The sequence below is a fragment of the Ranitomeya variabilis genome, chromosome 6 (genome assembly GCF_051348905.1).
Source record: "Ranitomeya variabilis isolate aRanVar5 chromosome 6, aRanVar5.hap1, whole genome shotgun sequence".
NCBI classification, from domain to species: Eukaryota; Metazoa; Chordata; class Amphibia; order Anura; family Dendrobatidae; genus Ranitomeya; species Ranitomeya variabilis.
In genome coordinates this window covers 48,404,311-48,424,524 of record NC_135237.1, presented here as the reverse complement: position 1 = coordinate 48,424,524, position 20,214 = coordinate 48,404,311, and the positions used below count along the sequence as shown (strand labels likewise).

Below are 20,214 nucleotides of genomic sequence, written 5' to 3'. Positions count from 1 at the left end.
AGGCTAGGTGCACATTTGCGTGCAGGAGGGCTGCGTACTTCCTCCCTGAAGCTCCGCCTACTTCCGTATGGGTCCGTCCTGCGTACTTATCTTTAACATTGGGTACGCCGGGACATGGATTGTATGCGTCTGCATGCGGCGATTTGACGTGTGCGGCGACCGCGCGGAAATGCCATATTTTGCATTTGTGTAGTCGCCTACCAAATGTTAAAGATGAGTACGCAGGACGCTTACAGAAGTAGGCGGAGCTTCAGGGAGGAAGTACGCAGCCCTCCTGAACGTAAATGTGAAACCAGCATTATTTGAGTAAAGTCTGCTCCTGGAGAAAGGACTGCAATCTGTTTGGGTGAGCATACACTGACACACAGTATGTACCTGCTGAATGAACTCTTTAGCTGTTTTATGTTTGTGCCCAGAAGAGGCTGTTTTGAATCCATTGGAGTTTTATAAAGGCAATAAAACCGTGTTTTGAGCAAAATGCATTGCCTGTGTGAGAGTGAATCCCTACTATAAAGTAATCTCCAAAATGTACCAAATTTTTCAGACTATAAGACACACTTTTTAAAAAAAAAAAATTTCCCTCCAAAAATTTGGAGGATATGGGTGGAGCATCTTATAGTCCGGATGTACTTGTTGTGGTGGGGGAGCAGGGGTCACAGGAGGCGACTGCTGGGGCTAACACTGCCGCTGTTAGGAGAAATGAATATTCACTGCTCCCCACGCCCATAGTCCCTCCCATCTCCTTGCACTGAAGTTGTCGCCGAGAGGGACTATGGGCAGTAAATATTGGGGAGCAGTGAATATTTTCTCTTTAATAGCAGGCACACTGGTAGCCTCAGCGGCTAGGCTATGAAGTGTGCCCGCTACTAAAGAGTGCATAATCACTGCTTTCCACTCCCATTGGGCATGGGGAGCAGTGAATATTCATTTATTCTTAATAGCGGGCACAGTAGCCGCAGCAGCCGGCTTCCTGCAGCGGCAGGGCAATCACGTGTGCCTCCCATGGGAGTGGAGAGCTGTGAATACTCATTCCCTTTAGTAGCAGGCTCACGTGATCACCCAGCAGCTGCGGCTACAAGTGTGCCTACTATTAAACAGAAATGAATATTCACTGCTCCCCATGCTCGGGACTATTCAGGCAGCAGGCCTGGGCTTGTAAGCGGCGCATGACGTCACTGCCAAGTGCTGCTTACAAGCATAAATCAGCTGCTGGAATCAGAACAGGACGCTGTGAGGGAGAGCTGGGAAGGTAAGTAGACTGATTTGTTTTGTTCTTCTAATGTTTTTCTGATTTGGGGGGCATGCATACCAGGAATATATATCAGGATGGGAGATTAGTACAGAATTGACCACATTTTTTGCTTCAATTTTTTTTTCCGATTTTCCTCCTCTAAAACCTAAGTGTGTCTTATAGTTAAAAAAAAAAAAAAAAAAAGGAATATTAAGTGTACGGGCATATAAATGTATGCATATTGTATATACCAGCCTGTCTCCTATTCAGTTACTTTAGACTCCTTGGTGATATCATGGTCACATAACAGTGAGGTCACCATAAGTCCTTAAGCAGTCCTAACCTCGGATTAGAAACGTTTGTGGCCCCTAAGCTAGTTGGGAGCCTTGGCAATTGCCTGTTATCCCCCTTCCTAACATCTTCACTGAGCTTAAGGTTTATAAACTCCAAAAATTCTATAAAGTCATGTTATTTTTGGGGAAACCAGGTAAGTGCAGAAAATTTGCAACACTGAAAACTCCCCAAAATACTCATTGTGAGAATGTAAGGAGGGTATCGTGCGTTGCGGGGAGGTTATAACTGCACATTCTTTTCTGGATGTGGATGAGGATGCACCATCATTGGCGCCGCTCACCTCCTGACATAGTAATAAGCGGTACGTGACAATGACTTTTACATAGAAGAGACTGGCAGACTTCAGTTTTGTATAGGCTCCATAACGACACTGTACATGGAAACTGAAGATTTTTTTTTTTTTACACCATAATGGAAAAGTGGAACAAGTTTGCTGTTGGATATTCTTCCTGAGCACTCCCCTCCTCCCGCCAATTTTCTGTACCTTTAAGAAAAGCTGTTTCGACACTTCATTTTTATGCATAGATTTTATTACTAAAGTAAATATTACAGGAGAGAAATTCTATTTTCACATTATCCATCGCAGTTCATTTTCTTGTAAATCACAACCCTGACATACGGGTACCTGCCTCGATCCCTCTTATTTCTTCTATTACATGCTTTCCGGAAGTTTAAAAATAATTTACCTTAATTAAATTCAAATGTGATAAAACGCATTAATACTACTGCCAGCTTAGTATATATGTCTTGTATTCAAGCTTTAGTAAAATTAGTCCTTATTTTATCATTCACGTAGTGCAAGGGAATTTACTAGAGCAAAGAGAGGAAGAACTCCCGACCGCTGCTGTCCTCCGTGGGTCAATTAGTGGGGGCGTCCCCAGTAGCTTTTCTGGATCAGAGTGGCATCTGATGAACTGTTCAGGTCGGCTTCCTAGAGATGAGAGGAACGCGTGAAAAATTAGACAACATTCCAAAAGGTGACAGAACCGCACTTGGTGCACGTCACGTTTCTGCATTTTCACTCCTTTCCTGACCAATGACTGATACAATTACATAATCGGCCAGGTCCCTGCCTTTGATGAAGAATACCTTGTGGCTCCAGTTCCCAGAGCCGAGGCTGCTTTTTCCCCAAAATGCTCTACTCTGCCTTATAAACTGGGTCCGGTGAAAAGTGCCCTAGAATAAAAGATACCTCCGTTTCCTTTGTAGATATAGATGTATCAACCAGTGGGCAATAAATGGCCAGATGACCGCAAACACCAGTGTGCCGGACGAGATCTCGAAGGGCCACCACGATGGTTTCTGCAGAAGACAAAAATCACAAAACTGTTCTGTGTGGTATTGTTATTCACCATATACCGTCCACTATTTACCGGAGGTCACACGTTACATCACTCTGCTTCACACTAAACGCCCGTGCCCCATATTTATTTTTTTTTCTAGTGGAAGCTTCCAAGCAGAAGCCTCCTACAGAACGGTCACGTCCGTTCTTTTTAGTCGCTTCATGAAGCCATCCTCTTCAATTTCCGCTTTTTTACAGATGGGTGTTATGTTTGCATCAAGAATTTGTTGAATTTTAATTGAATCTATTCTTCCCTCTACCCGTGAAATGTTCCCCGTGCCAGTAGCAGTGGCAACCCAAACCATAATTGATCCACCCCCATGCTTATTGGTTGGCGAGATGTTCTTTTCCTGAAATTCTGCGCCCTTTTTTCTCCACTAATACCTTTGATCATTGTGACCAAAGAGTTCTATTTTAACCTAATCGGTCCACAGGACTTGCTTCCCAAAGGCATCAGGCTTGTTTAGATATCCTCTTGCATACGTCTGATGCTGATTTGCATGGTGAGGACACAGGAGCGGTTTTCTTCTGATGACTCTTTCATGAAGGCCATATTTGTGCAGGTGTCTCTGAAGAGTAGAACCAAGTACCACAACTCCAGAGTCTGATAAATCTTTCTGAAGGTATTTTGCAGTCAAGGGGGAATTCTGATTTGCCTCTCTAGCAATTCTACAAGCAGCGCTTACTGAAATTTACTTGGTTTTCCAGACCTTATCTTGACCTCCACTGTTCCTGGTAACTGCCATTTCTTAATTACATTTCAAACTGAGGAAAGGGCAACTTGAAACCGCTTTGCTGTCTTCTTATAGCCTTCTCCTGTTTTGTGGACCTCAACCATTTTCAGAGTGCTAAGCAGCAGCTTAGTAGAACCCATGGCTGCTGTTTTTTGGCATAAGGTTAAAGGAGGCTGGGTTTTTATAAATCTGGGAAATTTGCATCACCTGGTCTTTCCCAACAATGATAGTGAACAAGCCATAACCCTAACAGGCTAATTAAGGTATGAAACCTTGGTCAAAGTTATCTGAGCACACAAATCTCCAAAAGGTGTCGAAACTTTTGCATCAACCCATATTACTTTATCTAATTTTTAACATTTTAAAACATATTTTTTTTGCCTAAAATACAAAGTAAATGTGTCATGTTTAACTGTAGGCCTCTTAGAGATCATTTCATCTTCAACTTGATTAATTGTTCACAATAACAGTAATTTCGACCATGGGTGCCCAAACTTTTACCTGCCACTGAATATTCATTCATGGATTTTTTTTTTAAGCTCTTCTTCAAGAAGAATCTACTTGAAAAATACATTTTGTGCTTATAACTAAAAAAAAAGTTCTTATTGTATAACCTAGCCCCAAATGACCAAAGAAAGTTAACCTTTCATATTACAAATCAATTATCTTGCGGAAACATGGTCGACAAATGAATCCGGTTATTGATCTCACATTAGAAAAGGCAACGATGCCACTAAACTAGATACTTCATCTGTAACTGTACACGGAAACAGAACTGACGATTATCTTCAGGAATTAATGGAACACAGACCTCAAAACTTTAAAGAGTTTATCACCTCTTCATAGGATGCATGTCCGATCGCTGCTGTGACCCCTCCAAAATGCCAGAATATGGCGGACCCCACAGTCTCCTGTGTGAATGGAGTGGTAGAGAGCAAGTGCGGCCACCACTCCTATAAGTGAATGACACTGTTGCACATCCTACTGTCGCTTCATTCACACTAGCGATGGGACTCTTGCTTCTAGGCCACGTTCATACTATCAGTATTTGGTCAGTATTTGACATCAGTATTTATAAGCCAAAACCAGGAAAGGAACAATCAGAGGAAAAGTATAATAGAAACACATCACCACTTCTGCATTTATCACCCACTCCTGGTTTTGGCTTACAAATACTGGTGTAAAATACTGACCAGATACTGACCGTGTAAAAGTAGCCTAACAATAACAATCATATAATGACTTATCCTGTGGAGAGGTAATAAATGTGTTGCGTATGGAACAACCCCTATAAACAAACGTCTTATTTTACCTTGTTAGCGGACTGATGAAGATTAGATTCCAGAAGCAATGATCTTGCCTAAAAACATAAATAAATCAAAATCACAAGCGAACTGGGAGGTGGTACTATTTTGTCACCATTGGTGAGCATACCATAATGGGGGGCATAAGTTGGTGTAAGAGAGAAGTATCCAGCAGGGACTGATCATTCACTTATGTCCTTACATGAACGGTTTAGGACCCCGGAGCAGAAGTGTAGCACTACGACTCCTGCAGGTCAGATACCTGAGAAGCAGTGAGGGCCTCCAAAGTCTGCAGCCTCTGCAGCACGTTCTGCATGTCTTCCTGTAACCGCATTAGGACCACCGCTATCTGCTCATTAATGCTGCCCTCTGGTGCTCTCTCCGACCCCCACCGTTCACCATCTCCGCCGCTTCCCATCTGACCCCCACGGCCTCCATCACCCACAGGATGCATTCGATTAGCTGCACAGGAAAAAAAACAAAAAACAAGTGATGCAAAATAATAGACATCGCTCTACTTTTCTATCTTCGAGATGAAGGAAACCATAGTCATGGAGGTGATCTACGTGAGGGTGCATTAGGGGCAACACAACAACCCCGGCTGCGCACAAGAGATAGATCAGGTAGATTTGTATTATGCTCGTGACTTGGATGATTGTATGGTTTATATCTTAATCGCAGAATGTGGATAAATCCTAAATTTAATGATCTTGCATTCTTAGATGAACGCGCTTTATTAAAAAGCCATGCTGTGCCCTTGTAGTTAATGACAGTGACCTCAGAAGATGAAGATTCCTTTTAACCCCTTAACGAATGGAGGTTTTTTCGTTTTTTGCGTTTTCGTTTTTTACTCCCCTTCTTCCCAGAGCCATGACTTTTTTATTTTTCAGTCAAAATGGCCATGTGAGGGCTTGTTTTTTGCGGGACAAGTTGTATTTTAGAACAATACCATTGGTTTTACCATGTCGTGTACTCGAAAACAGGAAAAAAAATTTCAAAGGCGGTGAAATTCCAAAAAAGTGCAATTCCACAACTGTTTTTTTATTTTTATTTTTTCACCATGCTCACCAAATGCTAAAACTGACCTGCCATTATGATTCTCCAGGTCATGACGAGTTCACAGACACCAAACATGTCTAGGTTGTTTTTTATTGGGGAAAAAAAAGTCAAAGTTTATTAAAAGAAAAAATTTGGCCATTTTCCGAGACCCGTAGCGTCTCCATTTTTCGTGATCTGGGGTTGGGTGAGGGCTTATTTTTTGCGTGCCGAGCTGACATTTTTAATGATACCATTTTGGTGCAGATACGATCTTTTTCCTTTTTTTTTTTTTTCGCCATGCCGTTTACCGATCGGATTAATTCTTTGTATAGCTTGATAGATCGGGTGATTCCAAATATGTGTATTTTTTAATTTTTTTATTGTTTTATTTTGAATGGGGCAATTTGAACTTTTATATTTTTTATATATTTTTTTTTTTTTTACTTTTTGTGTGTTTCAACAGTCTCCATGGGAGCCTAGAAGCAGCAGTTGTCTGATCGGCTCTGCTGCATACAGGCGATGATCAGATCGCCTGTGTGTAGCAAAAATGCTCATTTGCTATGAGCAGGCGGCGCTCATAGCAATACGGCACTAACAACCACAGGGGTCTCCTGCAAACCCTGGGTTGTCATGCCAACTCAGCGGCAACCTGCGGTCATGTGACATGGGCACTGATGGGTGGGATTAGTGGCGCGGTTCTGGCACGGTCGAATTAAATGCCGCTGTCAGAGATTGACAGCGGCATTTAATGGATTAACAGCCGTGGGTGGATTGCGATTTCACCCGTGGCTGTTAGGGGCACATGTCAGCTGTTCAAAACAGCTGACATGTTCCGAGAAAGATGTGGGCTCAGCGCACAAAGGGAGGGACATGACATGCGCAGTACATGTACAGCGCATGTCATGAAGGGGTTAAAAATCAGAAGTAGTGATGAGCGAACATGATTGGTTAAGGTGTTATCCGATTATCTTCGGCGTGCTCGAATAATATGTTTGAGTCCCTGCGCCTGCATGTCTTGCGGCTCTTCGACAGTCCCAACACATATGGGGATTGCTTAATAGGCAATCCCTGCATGTGTTCTGCAGCCGCATGGACTCAAACATGTTATTCCAGCATGCTGAAGATACTCTAATAACACCTTAGGCCTCTTTCACACTTCTGTCGTTCTGTGAACGTCGCAATGCGTCGTTCTGTGAAAAAAACGCATCCTGCAAAGTTGCCCGCAGGATGCGTTTTTTGCACATAGACTTGTATTACCGACGCATCCCGACGTATGGACACATACGTCGTGCACTGGATGCGTCGGTAATTGGCGGACTGTCATCACAAAAAAACGTTCAATGTAACGTTTTTTTTGTGCGACGGGTCAGCCATTTTTGACTGCGCATGCGCGGCCGAAACTCCGCCCCCTCCTCCCCGGACTGCAGAATGGGCAGCGGATGCGTCCATCTGCTGCCCACGTCGTGCAGAAAATTCACAACGTCCGTCGGTACGTCAGCCCGACGCATTGCGATGGGCCCGTACCGACAGATGTGTGAAAGAGGCCTTATCCAACCAAGCACGTTAGCTCATCATTTGTCAGCGGGCTTTAGCTATGTCACCTGAGAGCTGCATGACGTAGGGGCAGAGAACCTGATTCCGGTGATGTATCACTTACTTTACAGGGTGCTGTATAACACTAATTGGCAGCTTTCTGTGTATACTGTGCACTGGCAAAAAAAAAAAACAGCCAATTGGTGGTGGTTGGACTACCTAGCAGCATGTTTACTAGTCTTCTAATTATAAAATCACTGTTTTATCAGCAGGAGATTATCAACCCTGCAGCAAGCAGCCCAGTGATACATCACTGGAATCAGGGAATCTGTCCCTCATTACACTGTGTTCCAAATTATTATGCAAATTGGATTTAAGTGTCTTAAAGATTTAATTGTTTTGTTTTTCAAATAAACTCGTGGATGGTATTGTGTCTCAGGGCTCAATGAATCACTGAAATCAATCTTAAACACGTGATAATTAGTTTTCCTGGTGATTCTAATTAAAAGAAAACTTCTCAAAAATGATGTTCCACATTATTATGCAGGTCACAGGTTTCAAGCAATATGGGAAATAAAAAGGATCTCTCTGCTGCTGAAAAGCATCAAATAGTGCAATGCCTTGGACAAGGTATGAAAAAATTAGATATTTCACGAAAACTTAAGAGTGATCATCATACTGTGAAGAGATTTGTGACTGAAACAGAGCACAGACAGAGTTCATGCAGATACAGGCATAATGAGGAAAATTTCTGGCAGACAAATTCATTGGATTAAGAGAGCAGCTGCCAAAATACCATTACAAAGCAGCAAACAGTTATTTGAAGCTACTGGTGCCTCTGGAGTCCCTCGAACCTCAAGGTGTAGGATCCTAAAAAGGCTTGCTGTGGTGCATAAACCTACTATTTCGCCACTCCTAAACCGTGTTCACAAGCAGAAAAGGTTGTATTGGGCCCACACATACATGAAGACTAATTTCCAAACAGTCTTGTTTACTGATAAGTGTTGAGCAACCCTGGATGGTCCAGATGGATGGAGTAGTGGATGGTTGGTGGATGGCCACCATGTCCCAACAAGGCTGCAACATCAGCAAGGACGTGGAGGAGTCATGTTTTGGGCTGGAATCATGGGGAAACAGCTGGTAGGGCCCTTTAAGGTTCCTGAAGGTGTGAAAATGACCTCAGCAAAGTAAATAGAGTTTCTGACTGACAACTTTCTTCCATGGTCTAAAAAGCAGAAACGTGCCTTCAGGAGCAAAATCATCTTCATGCTGACAATGCCCCATCTCATGCTGCAAAGAAAACCTCTGAGTCATTGGCTGCTATGGGCATAAAAGGAGATAAACTCATGGTGTGGCCACCATCTTCCCCTGACCTCAACCCTATAGAGAACCTTTGAAGTATCATCAAGCAAAAGATCTATGAGGGTGGGAGGCAGTTCTCATCAAAACAGCAGCTCTGGGAGGGAAGAAATACAAGCAGAAACTCTCCGAAAACTCACAAGTTCAATGGATGCAAGAATTGTGAAGATGATATCAAAGAAGGGTTCCTATGTTAACATGTAACTTGGCCTGTTAGGATGTTTTGCAGTTAATAGCTTTTTTGTTCAGTGAATGTGACCTCCTAATGCTGCAAATTCCACAAATGAGCATTTTCAGTTCTTTAAAACAAATCAAATGTTTAGAAATTCTACTGTGCCTAATAATTTGGAACAGTGCATTGTGAGTTTTTATTCATTTTGGAGATTATACTGTTATCATTGGGAGGTTTCTTCAATAAAATTCGATGTATACTCTTAACGGGTGATGACTTTTTAGACTGACTGTCATTTGCACCGACCATTTAGGAAAATCCGCGAAAAATGTCATTTGCATAATAATTTGGAACACAGTGCATATGCTGCCCTCAGATGATAGATTCTCTATGAGGCTTATTCACGTGGCTGTATAATGTCCATAGGTTGCAACCCTTCTGTGGGTCTCATGATCTCAAGTATCAGCAGCATATAGGCCTCTTCCACAGTCAGTACCTGCAGTTGGGTTGGGAACTGTGGATTGCCCGATTGCTGGTGTAACCCTACTCACCTCGTCCTCTTCTGGATGCAAAGTATTCAGCCTTTTCATTGCCAGATTTATCTTTTTGAGGCGCTCGTCCAGAAGGCTTCCCGTCTTCTCCACCTTCCTTCGCTTCTCCGCCAAATCTCACATCTGATGATGTTTCCGTCATCAGAGCGCGTTCCACCAGCTGACTGTGATCCACCTGTGAATAAGGAATTTTTGGGGAGAATGACGCATCTGACTGGGACTTCCATGGGCAGCAGCCTCCAATATAAAGGATTTCTGGCCTCTTGTCTGTTTAGCTAACCGACCACTCTACAAAGTGACATGGGTGACAGCCTTAGAATAACCGCAGACCTGGGTTTCAATGGAATTTTCCCAGAAGCTTATCCTTGAATTTCTAGATATGTGAGGGCAGGAGGTGATGGAGATTTTTTTTATATCCTGATCGGTCTTCAAAAATAATTTCCATCCATGTTAAAAATGAAAAGGTTCAGACGGTCCTTGATCAAAGCAGTGACAGTAGTAAGGGTAAGTTCACACATGGCGTTTTTCAGTGTTTTTTTTCTGCAGCAAAACCTGATCTCTTGGCAGGAAAAAAGCTGCGAAAAAAGGAGATTTTTGTGTACTCACCGTAAAATCTCTTTCTCTTAGCCTCTAATTGGGGGACACAGGACCATGGGTGTTATGCTGCTGTCCACTAGGAGGCGACACTATGCATAATCTGAAAAAGATTAACTGTGGCTCCTCCTGTGCAGTATACACCCCTGGACGGCATCAGCCTTCTCCAGTTTTGTGCCAAAGCAGTAGGAGGAACGTAACATGAATAACATAATTATGCCTGTAAGAAGGCAACTATGTATGAGCTCAAGAAACAATATGAGAACTCAACAGTTACAACAGCCCGGAAAGGGCAACAGGGTGGGAGCTGTGTCCCCCAATTAGAGGCTAAGAGAAAGAGATTTTACGGTGAGTACACAAAAATGGGTATTATACCTACCGATAATTCGGTTTCCAGGAGTCCATCCTGACAGCACAATGGAGGACGTCCTCCTCCTCCTTGCAGGGACAGGAAACACAACACGAGAGGTTAAAAGGTCCCACTCCTCCCCCTTTCCCTCAGTGTTTTGACAAGTACCACACTATGGATAGATATACTTTGAAAACTTTATTAACCAAACATATTACAGCATATGAACTGGCATGCATAGGGGGGGAAATAACAGTGCTGTCAGGATGGACTCCTGGAAACCGAATTATCGGTAGGTATAATACCCATTTTCCAGGACGTCCCCCTGACAGCACAATGGAGAATACCAAAGAAAACTCCCTTAGGGTGGGACAACTGCCTGGAGAACCTTTCTCCCATATGATGTCTGCTGGGCTGCCATAACATCTAATTTATAATGCTTACAAAATGTGTTTACTCTGGCCCAAGTTGCGGCCTTGCAAATCTGATCTAGAGACGCTCCTGCTCGCTCAGCCCATGATGCTGAGACCGCTCTAGTAGAGTGCGCTTTTATCCCTGTTGGGCAAGCTATCCCCTCTGATGAGTAGGCTTTCGAAATTATAGTTGTGATCCATCTGGCTATTGAAGGCTTGGACGCTTTTTTACCCCTATTCTTACCCCCAAACAGAATAAAAAGATTAGGGTCTTTTCTCCAGGAGCTAGTGGCCTCTAGATAGCTTAATACCGCCTGCCTAACATCAAGGGAGTGTAAAGCTTGTTCTTTTTCATTAGTCGGGTTCTCACAAAAGGACGGTAAAATTATCTCCTGGTCCCGGTTTTTAACTGAGGCTATTTTAGGGATAAATGCTGGATCTAGTTTTAGAATAATATGGTCTTCTCGAACCTGAAGATATGGATCCTTAATAGATAGGGCTTGAATTTCCCCTATGCGTTTAGCAGTTGTAATTGCAACTAAAAAGGCAGTCTTCCAGGTACGTATTGAAATGGGCATGTCTTCCTCAAGAGTATAAGGATCTTTACACAGCGCCCTGAGGACCAGATTTAAGTCCCATGTAGGAGCTAGTTGTCTTAACGTAGGCCGTAATCTTTGGATAGCCCTCACAAATCTAATTATCCAGGGGTGGGAGGCCAATGGATAATCTAAAAAGGTACTAAGGGCCGAGATCTGGACTTTAATTGTACTCGGCCTGAGCCCCAAGTTAAACCCAGTCTGTAAAAAATTTAAGACTCTAGGAACATCCAAAGCCCCCGGTATCACGGCCGACCTGCCACTTTCCAAACAAAATTTCCTCCAGATTTTGTGGTAGATGGCTGTGGTCACAGGCTTCCTACTAGCCTGTATGGTTGTGATTACTTCGTCCGAAAGACCTCTGGATTTCAAGATGTCCCTTTCAGGATCCACGCTGACAGGTGTAGCCTCTCCGGATCCTGGTGCAATACTGGTCCTTGGTGAATGATATCCCTCCATAACGGGAGTTTGATAGGGTCTTCCACTGACATGGCCCCCAATAACGGGAACCAACTTCTCTTTGGCCAGAATGGTACAATCGTGAGCACCGTTGCCCGGTCCTCTTGAATCTTCCTCAGCACTATTGGAATAAGTGCTATTGGGGGAAATGCGTAAGAAAGAGGTTCGTTCCATGTTTGGCTTAAGGCATCGACTGCTTCTGGTATGTCTGAAGGGTTGAGAGAGTAAAACCTGGACACCTTTGAATTTTTCCTTGTGGCGAATAAATCTATCCTGGGCGTTCCCCAACGGTGGCATAGTATCTGGAACATCTCTTGATTTAGTTCCCATTCGGTCGGACAAACCTTCTTTCTGCTTAAATAGTCGGCTAGAATGTTTTGGGAACCTTCTAGATGAACCGCTGTTATCGACAGGACCACGTTTTCTGCCCATGTGAATATTGTTTGCGCTAGAATTTGAAGCGCCCTGTGTCTGGAACCTCCTTGATGTCTTAAAAAGGATACTGCTGTCACGTTGTCTGACAGGATTTTTACGTGCTTGCCTTTTAGGCATGAATAGTTTCTTCTGAGAGCTTCCCAAACTGCGTATAGTTCTCTGTAATTCGACGACATCTGACTGATTTCTTTGGGCCACTTGCCCTGAAAGAATTTTCCTCCTAGGTGTGCGCCCCATCCCCACTGACTTGCGTCTGTGGTGATTACCACACAAGGGGAAGATATCCAAGGAACTCCACTTCTTAGATTGTCGTCCCGGGTCCACCATCGCAGTGAACTTCTTACCTTCATTGATAGAAGCATCTTCTTGTCTAATGATGACCGGGAACGATCCCATACCGAGAGTACTTGTTCTTGTAAGGGTCTTGAGTGCGCTTGAGCCCATCTGACACAAGGGATGCACGCTGTCATCTTCCCCAAGATTTCCATGGCCATTCTTATCGTAACTGGCTTTCTTTGAAACTGTAGCACCATCTTTATTAATGGGCTTCGTTTGTCCCTTGGCAAGAAGGATTGTCTGGTTGTAGAATCCAAAAGTACTCCCAAAAAAATTTTTCGGGTCTCTGGTCTTAGATGGGACTTTCTTCGGTTTACGACCCATCCTAGTTGTTCCAATACTGCTATGACCCGATCTGTGTGTTGCCGCAGAATGATCTCGGACTGTGCTACGATGAGAAAATCGTCCAAGTACGGAATTATTGTTATTCCTTGGTTTCTTAGGAACGCCACTACTTCTGCTACTAATTTTGTGAAGATTCTTGGAGCAGATGCTAGACCGAATGGGAGGCATTGAAATTGGAAGTGGCAGGTTTGGTCCGGAAAACTCACCGAGAATCTCAGAAGCTCCTGAGAAGAGGGGTGAATCGGAACCTGATAATACGCACTCTTCAGGTCGAGAGTGCACATCATCGAATCCTTGTTTATCAGATGAATGGTTGACCTGATTGACTCCATTCTGAATTTTTTGTACCTGACGTATACGTTCAGAGGTTTCAAATTTATTATTGTACGGGATTCTCCCGACGCCTTTGGAATCGAGAATAGGGAGGAATAATGACCTGTGTTTAATTCTGGAAAGGGAACTTGAACTATGACCTGGGACTTGTACAGATCTTGCAGGTCTGAGAACATAGGGGAATTTGTAGCTACCACTGTTGGTGCTATAACCCTCTGCGGTACATGAGAGACCAGTTCTATTCTGTAACCGTCTGAGATTATTTTGAGGACATAACTGTTGACTGAGATCTGACTCCAGTGACTTAAAAAGAATCTTAGTCTCCCGCCTATTCCCATGGCGTCATTGCTTTCTTGGTCTATAACTTGAACCAAAAAGGGAGGATCTTCCCCTTTTGTTCTGGGTGTAAGAGTTCCTAAATGTTCCTCTGCCTGATCTCCACTGCTCTCTATACTCCGGTTGTCTGCGGGGGGGAGGGGGGGGAAGTGGCCTCCTCCGAAAGGGCTGAAATCTCCTAGGTTTATCCTCAGGGAACCCTTTTTTACTATCAGCTGCCGATTCTAGTATGTCGTCTAGAGCCTGACCAAATATCCTAGAACCTGTGAATGGAATGGCACACAATTTGTTTTTGGATGCATTATCCCCCGACCAAGATCTAAACCAAATGGCCCTACGGGTTGCGTTTGACAAAGAGCTATTTCTGGCCGCAAATCTAACAGATTCGGCTGAGGTGTCTGCCATGAAAGCCGTGGCTGACTTTATGATAGGCAGGGAAGAAATTATATCAGCCCTTGGAGTCTTATTAATTAAATGTTCTTCCAATTGTTCCACCCACAGGAACATGGATCTTGCCACCGATGTGGCTGCGATATTAGTCTTTATCAGAGCTGCAGAAGTCTCCCAGGTTCGGCGTAACAGAATATCCGCCTTACGGTCCATGGCATCCTTGAGGCTAGATGAATCTTCGAAAGGTATGGAAGTCTTCTTTGCCACTTTGGCTATGGGAACATCTACCTTAGGAATTTCTTCCCATGTCTTGATCTCGTCTGGATTAAATGGAAGACGGTTCTTAAATTCTCTAGACATCACCAACCTTCGTTCCGCATCTCTCCATTCCTGAGATATCATACGGCGAATATGGTCGCTCACCGGGAACACTGTTTGTTCTTGATGTGTGAGACCTCCGAACATCTGATCCTGTCTAGATCTTGGACGTGGATCTTCCTTTATCTGCATGGTATTCCTGACCGCTTGAACCAACTCTTCTGTATCTTCTACCGGAAAGTAATACCTTCTGTCTTGTTCCTGTTCCAATGGCAATTCTCCTTCTTCCTGGTCAAACTCTCCGTATTCCGACTCTGCTTCTGAAGAAACCTCCTGGTCTTCCTGTTCTGGATCCCTTCTTGGTCTCTTACGAGCCGGACTTGGACTGCTCCTATTCCGTTGGGACATAGAGGCCAGTGAGTTTTGGATTTCTTCTCGGATTAGACTCCTCACCTCCGACAACATTGCTGGTTGTTCATCCCTGACAACCTTAGTGATACAAGAACTGCAGAGAGCTTTCTTGTATGCTTCTGAAAGCTTCATGTTGCACATGGAGCATCTCCTAGATTTTGCTCCCGCTTTGCCCGACTTTTTTGCCTGAGAAAGGGGAGTTTGAGTGGCCTCTTTATCCTATAATAAGAATAAGAATGGCTCAGACTGCATGCGGTCTTATGTAAGTAATATGCGCACTGCGCACTTACCCCAGTCTCCTCATTTCTGTCCTCCGCATTCTCTGTTGAGAAATGCCCCGTATATAAAATAAGCTTTTTTAAATATAAGCAACCAAATGCGGGATATAGCAGCATCTGCCGCACTCACCCTTAGTCTCCGGCATTCTTTCCGACCGTCTGGCTAGCACAGACCACAACTCGTGTCCTGTAGCTCAAACGCTCCTCCACACTTCAAATCTGGCGCCCCTTACTCCAGAAGGAACGCTGAATGAGACGCTGCGGCGCTCTGTGCTCGGCGCCCTTAAGGACGCTCACTTCCGCGTTCCACCAAGTGGAACGCACGCTGAGATGCCAGGAGGAGAGGGCGTCAGGCGCGCCCCGGATGTGACGTCACCTTACCTGTGCTGATACCGGAAGCACTGTCCGGTATATGATTCCTATTGCCGCGTTCCACGCTGTGGAACGCCCGTCACGCCTGCTGCTGGCGCCGGATAATTCTCATGCGGCGCCTCTTCTCCTGGCGCCTGAACCGAGAGCCTCCCCCCGGGAGGAAGCGGTTCAACCCAGGAGCTCGTCCGCTCGACTGGTCTCTGGGCAGAGGGACTCCCCACCGGGGAGTTTCTTGCCTGGGGCTTAATACGGCGGGGGAAGGATATTGGCCTAGCCGCACGATCCCCCGAGCCCTCCGGTCTGGTGAGTCTTCACGCTGTATAGCGCTGTTCCTCTCGTGTGTCCCTCCATGCAGGGACAGGAAAAACACTGAGGGAAAGGGGGAGGAGTGGGACCTTTTAACCTCTCGTGTTGTGTTTCCTGTCCCTGCAAGGAGGAGGAGGACGTCCTCCATTGTGCTGTCAGGGGGACGTCCTGGAAAATCTCCTTTACTCTGTCGCCTCATTGGGGGACACAGGACCATGGGACGTCCTAAAGCAGTCCCTGGGTGGGAAGCAATGGACGAATATTGTGCAGACAGGCCCGTACACTTAGGGCACCGCCGCCTGCAGGACACATCTACCCAGGCTCGCTGAGGACTGGGTATGAACCCTGTAGTGTTTAGTAAATGTGTGTAAGCTAGTCGAAGTGGCCGCCTTACACACTTGTTGTGCCGAAGCCTGGTGCCGAATGGCCCAGGAGGCCCCTACCGCCCGTATAGAGTGTGCCGTAATACCGGCTGGAAGAGGTAGGATTCTTAAGGCGGTACGCCTCTTGTATGGTGGATTTGATCCACCTGGCAAGAGTAGCTTTTGGAAGCCGGCCTACCCTTGTGGCCGCCTTCCGGAAGGAGGAAAGGAGAATCAGACCTCCGGAAGGACGCAGTCCTAGACGCGTATATACGCAAAGGCCTGACAAGGTCAAGCGTATGCAGAGCCTTCTCCACTCTATGAACCGGAACCGGACAAAGGGAGGGAAGTGAAATTTCCTCATGGAGGTGGAAGTCTGACACAACCTTCGGAAGGAAGGATGGGACCGTACGAAGAACTACCTTGGCCTGGTGAAAAAAACCAGGAAAGGCCGTCTGCATGAGAGTGCTGTCGGTTCAGACACCTTGCGTAGCGAGGTGAGTGCCACCAGGAAGGAAACCACCTTCTGGGAAAGAAGGCGGAGCGGGACCTCCTTAAGGGGTTCGAAGGGTGGTTCCTGCAATGCTGTCAGGACCAGGTTGAGGTCCCACGTTTCTAGTGGTCGTCTGTAGGGGGGAACCAATCGGGAAACCCCCTGAAGGAAAGGCCTTACTTGCGGCTTGGTATCAATGCGCTTTTGGAATAAGCACTGAGAGGGCTGACACCTGGCTTTTAGGCGAGCCCAATGACAGACTGGCCTCCAGACCCTCTTGGAGAAAACCAAGAACTTTGGGTAGGGAATAAGGGAGTGGAATCTGGCCACGAGATTCGCACCAGGTAAAGAAAACTTTCCAGGTACGGTAATAAATCTTGGCAGAGGCTGATTTCCGTGCTCTGATCATGGTTGCAATGACCTCTGTCGAGAGCCCTGCCTGGGTTAGAACCCAGGTCTCAAGGGCCATGCCATCAAGTTGAGAGCACTTGAGTTCTGGTGGTAGAACGGCCCTTGTGATAGAAGATCGTGGCGGTCGGGGAGACGCCAGGGGGCGTCTGCTGTGAGTTGTACGATGTCGGCGTACCATGTGCGTCTGGGCCAGTCCGGTGCAATGAGGATGGTTGAAACTCCCTCTTGTTTGATCTTCCTCACCCTCTGGATATCAGGGGGAGAGGTGGAAAAATATACAGAAGCTGGAACTGAGTCCAGTCCTGAACCAGAGCGTCTGCTCCGAGCGACCGCGGATCGTGTGTTCTGGCAATGAAGTTGGAGACCTTGGCATTGAAATGGGATGCCATTAGGTCCACATCCGGGGTCCCCCAGCGGAGACAGATCTGTTGAAAAATTTCGGGATGGAGAGACCACTCTCCCGAGTCTATTCCTTGTCGGCTGAGGAAGTCTGCTTCCCAGTTGTCCACACCCGAACGTGGACCGCCGAAAGGACCGACCCTGTGTCCTCCGCCCAGCGGAGGATATGTGACACTTCCCACATCGCTTGGGTACTGCGGGTCCCCCCTTGATGAGTCACATATGCCACAGTCGTGGCATTGTCCGACTGTATCCTGATGTAAGAGGCTGCCAGTAAGTGATGGAAAGCCCTCAATGCCAGAAGGATGGCACGAATTTCCAGGATGTTGATGGGCATGGACGCTTCCGCTGAGGACCACTTGCCCAACAGGAGCCCACAGCTGGGCTGGGGTCCCTGGATGCAGGCGCAGTGTGCTGGCCCATTGCTTGGAGGTGTAGGATGCTGCCTGTACAGGCCCTACCTGAGGTGTCTCAACCTAATACCCCCAGAGGGGGATAGGGAAGGTGCTATTGTCACTTTCAGGGGCCTTTATCCTCGCCTCGACCTCAACCCAGAAACCAAAAGGAATTGGGGAAGGGGGGGAGGGGGGGGTCTCGACTTCGAACCAGCACCCGAGGGACTGGGGAAGGAGCAGCATGGGGAATAGCCATCTCAACTTCAACTGGGCACCCCATAATAGGGGGCCGAGGAAGGAGCCATGCCGGGAGTCTCACAAGAGACCCTCTTTTCTTCATCTGCTAGTCGGAGGGCCAGTGCCTTGTCCTTGGGAAGGAGCACTAGACCCCTGGAAGTGGGTTGATTAACCAGCCCATGCGACTGAGAGTATCGGTTGTGATTGAGACGCTGAGCTCGCAAACCTTGAAGGTGGGAGCCTTGATGAGTAGATCGTCCAGGTATGGAACGACTACTATGCCTCTGGAATGCAGGACGTCCATGGTTGCTGCCATGACCTTGGTGAACACTCTGGGAGCCGTGGCGAGTCCAAAGGGGAGAGCCACGAATTGGTAGTGGTCCTGGCCTATTGCGAACCTGAGAAACCTCTGATGGGCAGGTGCAATGGGTATATGCAGGTATGCGTCTTGTATGTCTATGGAGGCGAGATATTCTCCCTTCTCCATGGACGCAATGATGGACCGAAGGGACTCCATGCGGAAGTGACGGACCCGTACATATTTGATGAGCTGTTTTAGGTCCAGTATGGGCCGTACGCTGCCTCCTTTCTTGGGAACTACGACAGATTGGAGTAGAACCCTCGGAAGCGGTCGGTCGTGGGTACCGGTACTATGACTCCTGATTGACAAAGCGAGGAGACCGCTTGGTGGTAGGCTCGAGCCTTGGCTGGCGGTTTTGGGGGGACAGAGAGGAAGAACCGGTCCGGTGGGTTGGAGGTGAAGTCTATTTTGTATCCGGAAGACACTAGTTCCGTGACCCACCTGTCTTCTGTAATAGGCAGCCAGACTTGATGAAAGAGCAAAAGTCGGCCGCCTACTGGTGTGGTGTCTTCCGGAGTCCGTGAGTCATGAGGAGGAGAAAGTCTGAGATTTTCCTCCTCTGGGCTTAGACTGGCCTGCTTTTGACTGCCAGGTCTTGTCCATCCTTTGCGTCGATCGTGAGTTGTCCCTGCGTGGGGAACGGTTACGATTTTGTACTGGACGTGAGACGGACCAGCCGGAGGAATTCCGAAAGGATCGGAATCGAGTTTGGTTACGCTTCTTGTAAGTGCGTTTAGGTTTCAGTTGGGGAAGAGAAGTACTCTTACCCCCTGTGGCGTTGGATATCATAGTGTCCAACTGTTCACCGAAAAGACTCCCTCTGAGGTAGGGGAGGTGCGTGAGGGACTCCTTTGAGGCTGCGTCCGCTTGCCATTCCCGCAGCCAGAGGATACGCCTAATCGTGATGGCGTTTGATGCTATCCCCGCGACTCCCCTTGCTGAAACCAGAGCTGCATGGAGCATATAATCTGCTACAACTGCATTTTGAACCGCTTGGTCCGACAGTTCAGGAGCGGATGCTTGGAAGGCTCGTAAATTCTTTGCCCAGGTCAGGATGGCCTTGGCAGCCCAAGCTGAGGCGAACGCGGGAGCCATGGATGCCCCTGCTGCCTCGAAAATTGAACGAGCCATGCGTTCTACCTGCCGGTCTGCTGCGTCCCTGAGGGTTGAGCTATCTGGCAGTGAAAGGAGGGTCTGTGCTGCTAGCCTGGAGACTTTTAATCCACCTCAGGTGGATCTGTCCATTCCTCCTTCTGTGGGAAGGGGTACCTCGCCCCCAGATATTTGCGATTAGCAAATTTTTTCTCAGGCTGTAGAGCTGTTTTTTAAGGATCGCCTTAAACTCTGGGTGGTTCGAGAAAACTTTAGGCGGCTTCAGAGGTCCTTCAAAGAAAATCTTATGTTCTGGGACCTCTGGTGGCGGATCAGAAATGTCCAGCACCCGATGGATGGACGATATTATGTCCTCAACTAGCGCTGTATTGCTAGGAGGGATTGGGATCAGGGACCCCTCCGTTTCTCTGTCCGGTCCGAGTCAGAGTCGCAGATGCCTTCCGAATCCTGTGTATCACTGAGATATTATGTCCTCAACTAGCGCTGTATTGCTAGGAGGGATTGGGATCTCACTGAGGCGTCCCCTGCTGGGTGGGCTGGGGAGAAGGCCTTCT

General features: G+C 46.5%; 1 protein-coding gene across 4 annotated transcripts in view; it reads right to left on the bottom strand.

Moving 5' to 3' along the window:
• Positions 1-1,988: 1,988 nt before the first annotated feature.
• The window catches only part of ACBD5 (acyl-CoA binding domain containing 5), a 54,979-nt gene continuing 36,753 nt past the window's right edge, over positions 1,989-20,214 (bottom strand). For 3 of the 4 annotated variants that reach the window (XM_077268444.1, XM_077268442.1, XM_077268441.1), the window contains 5 exons: positions 9,619-9,793; positions 5,228-5,427; positions 4,974-5,021; positions 2,778-2,887; positions 2,102-2,516 (listed from right to left, as the gene is read on the bottom strand). In XM_077268444.1, the coding sequence (XP_077124559.1) occupies positions 2,504-2,516; positions 2,778-2,887; positions 4,974-5,021; positions 5,228-5,427; positions 9,619-9,793 (546 nt within the window). In that variant the 3' untranslated portion in view covers positions 2,102-2,503. Of the gene's footprint in view, positions 2,517-2,777; positions 2,888-4,973; positions 5,022-5,227; positions 5,428-9,618; positions 9,794-20,214 lie in introns of all 4 variants that reach the window. The other variant, XM_077268443.1, reaches the window with a different exon arrangement.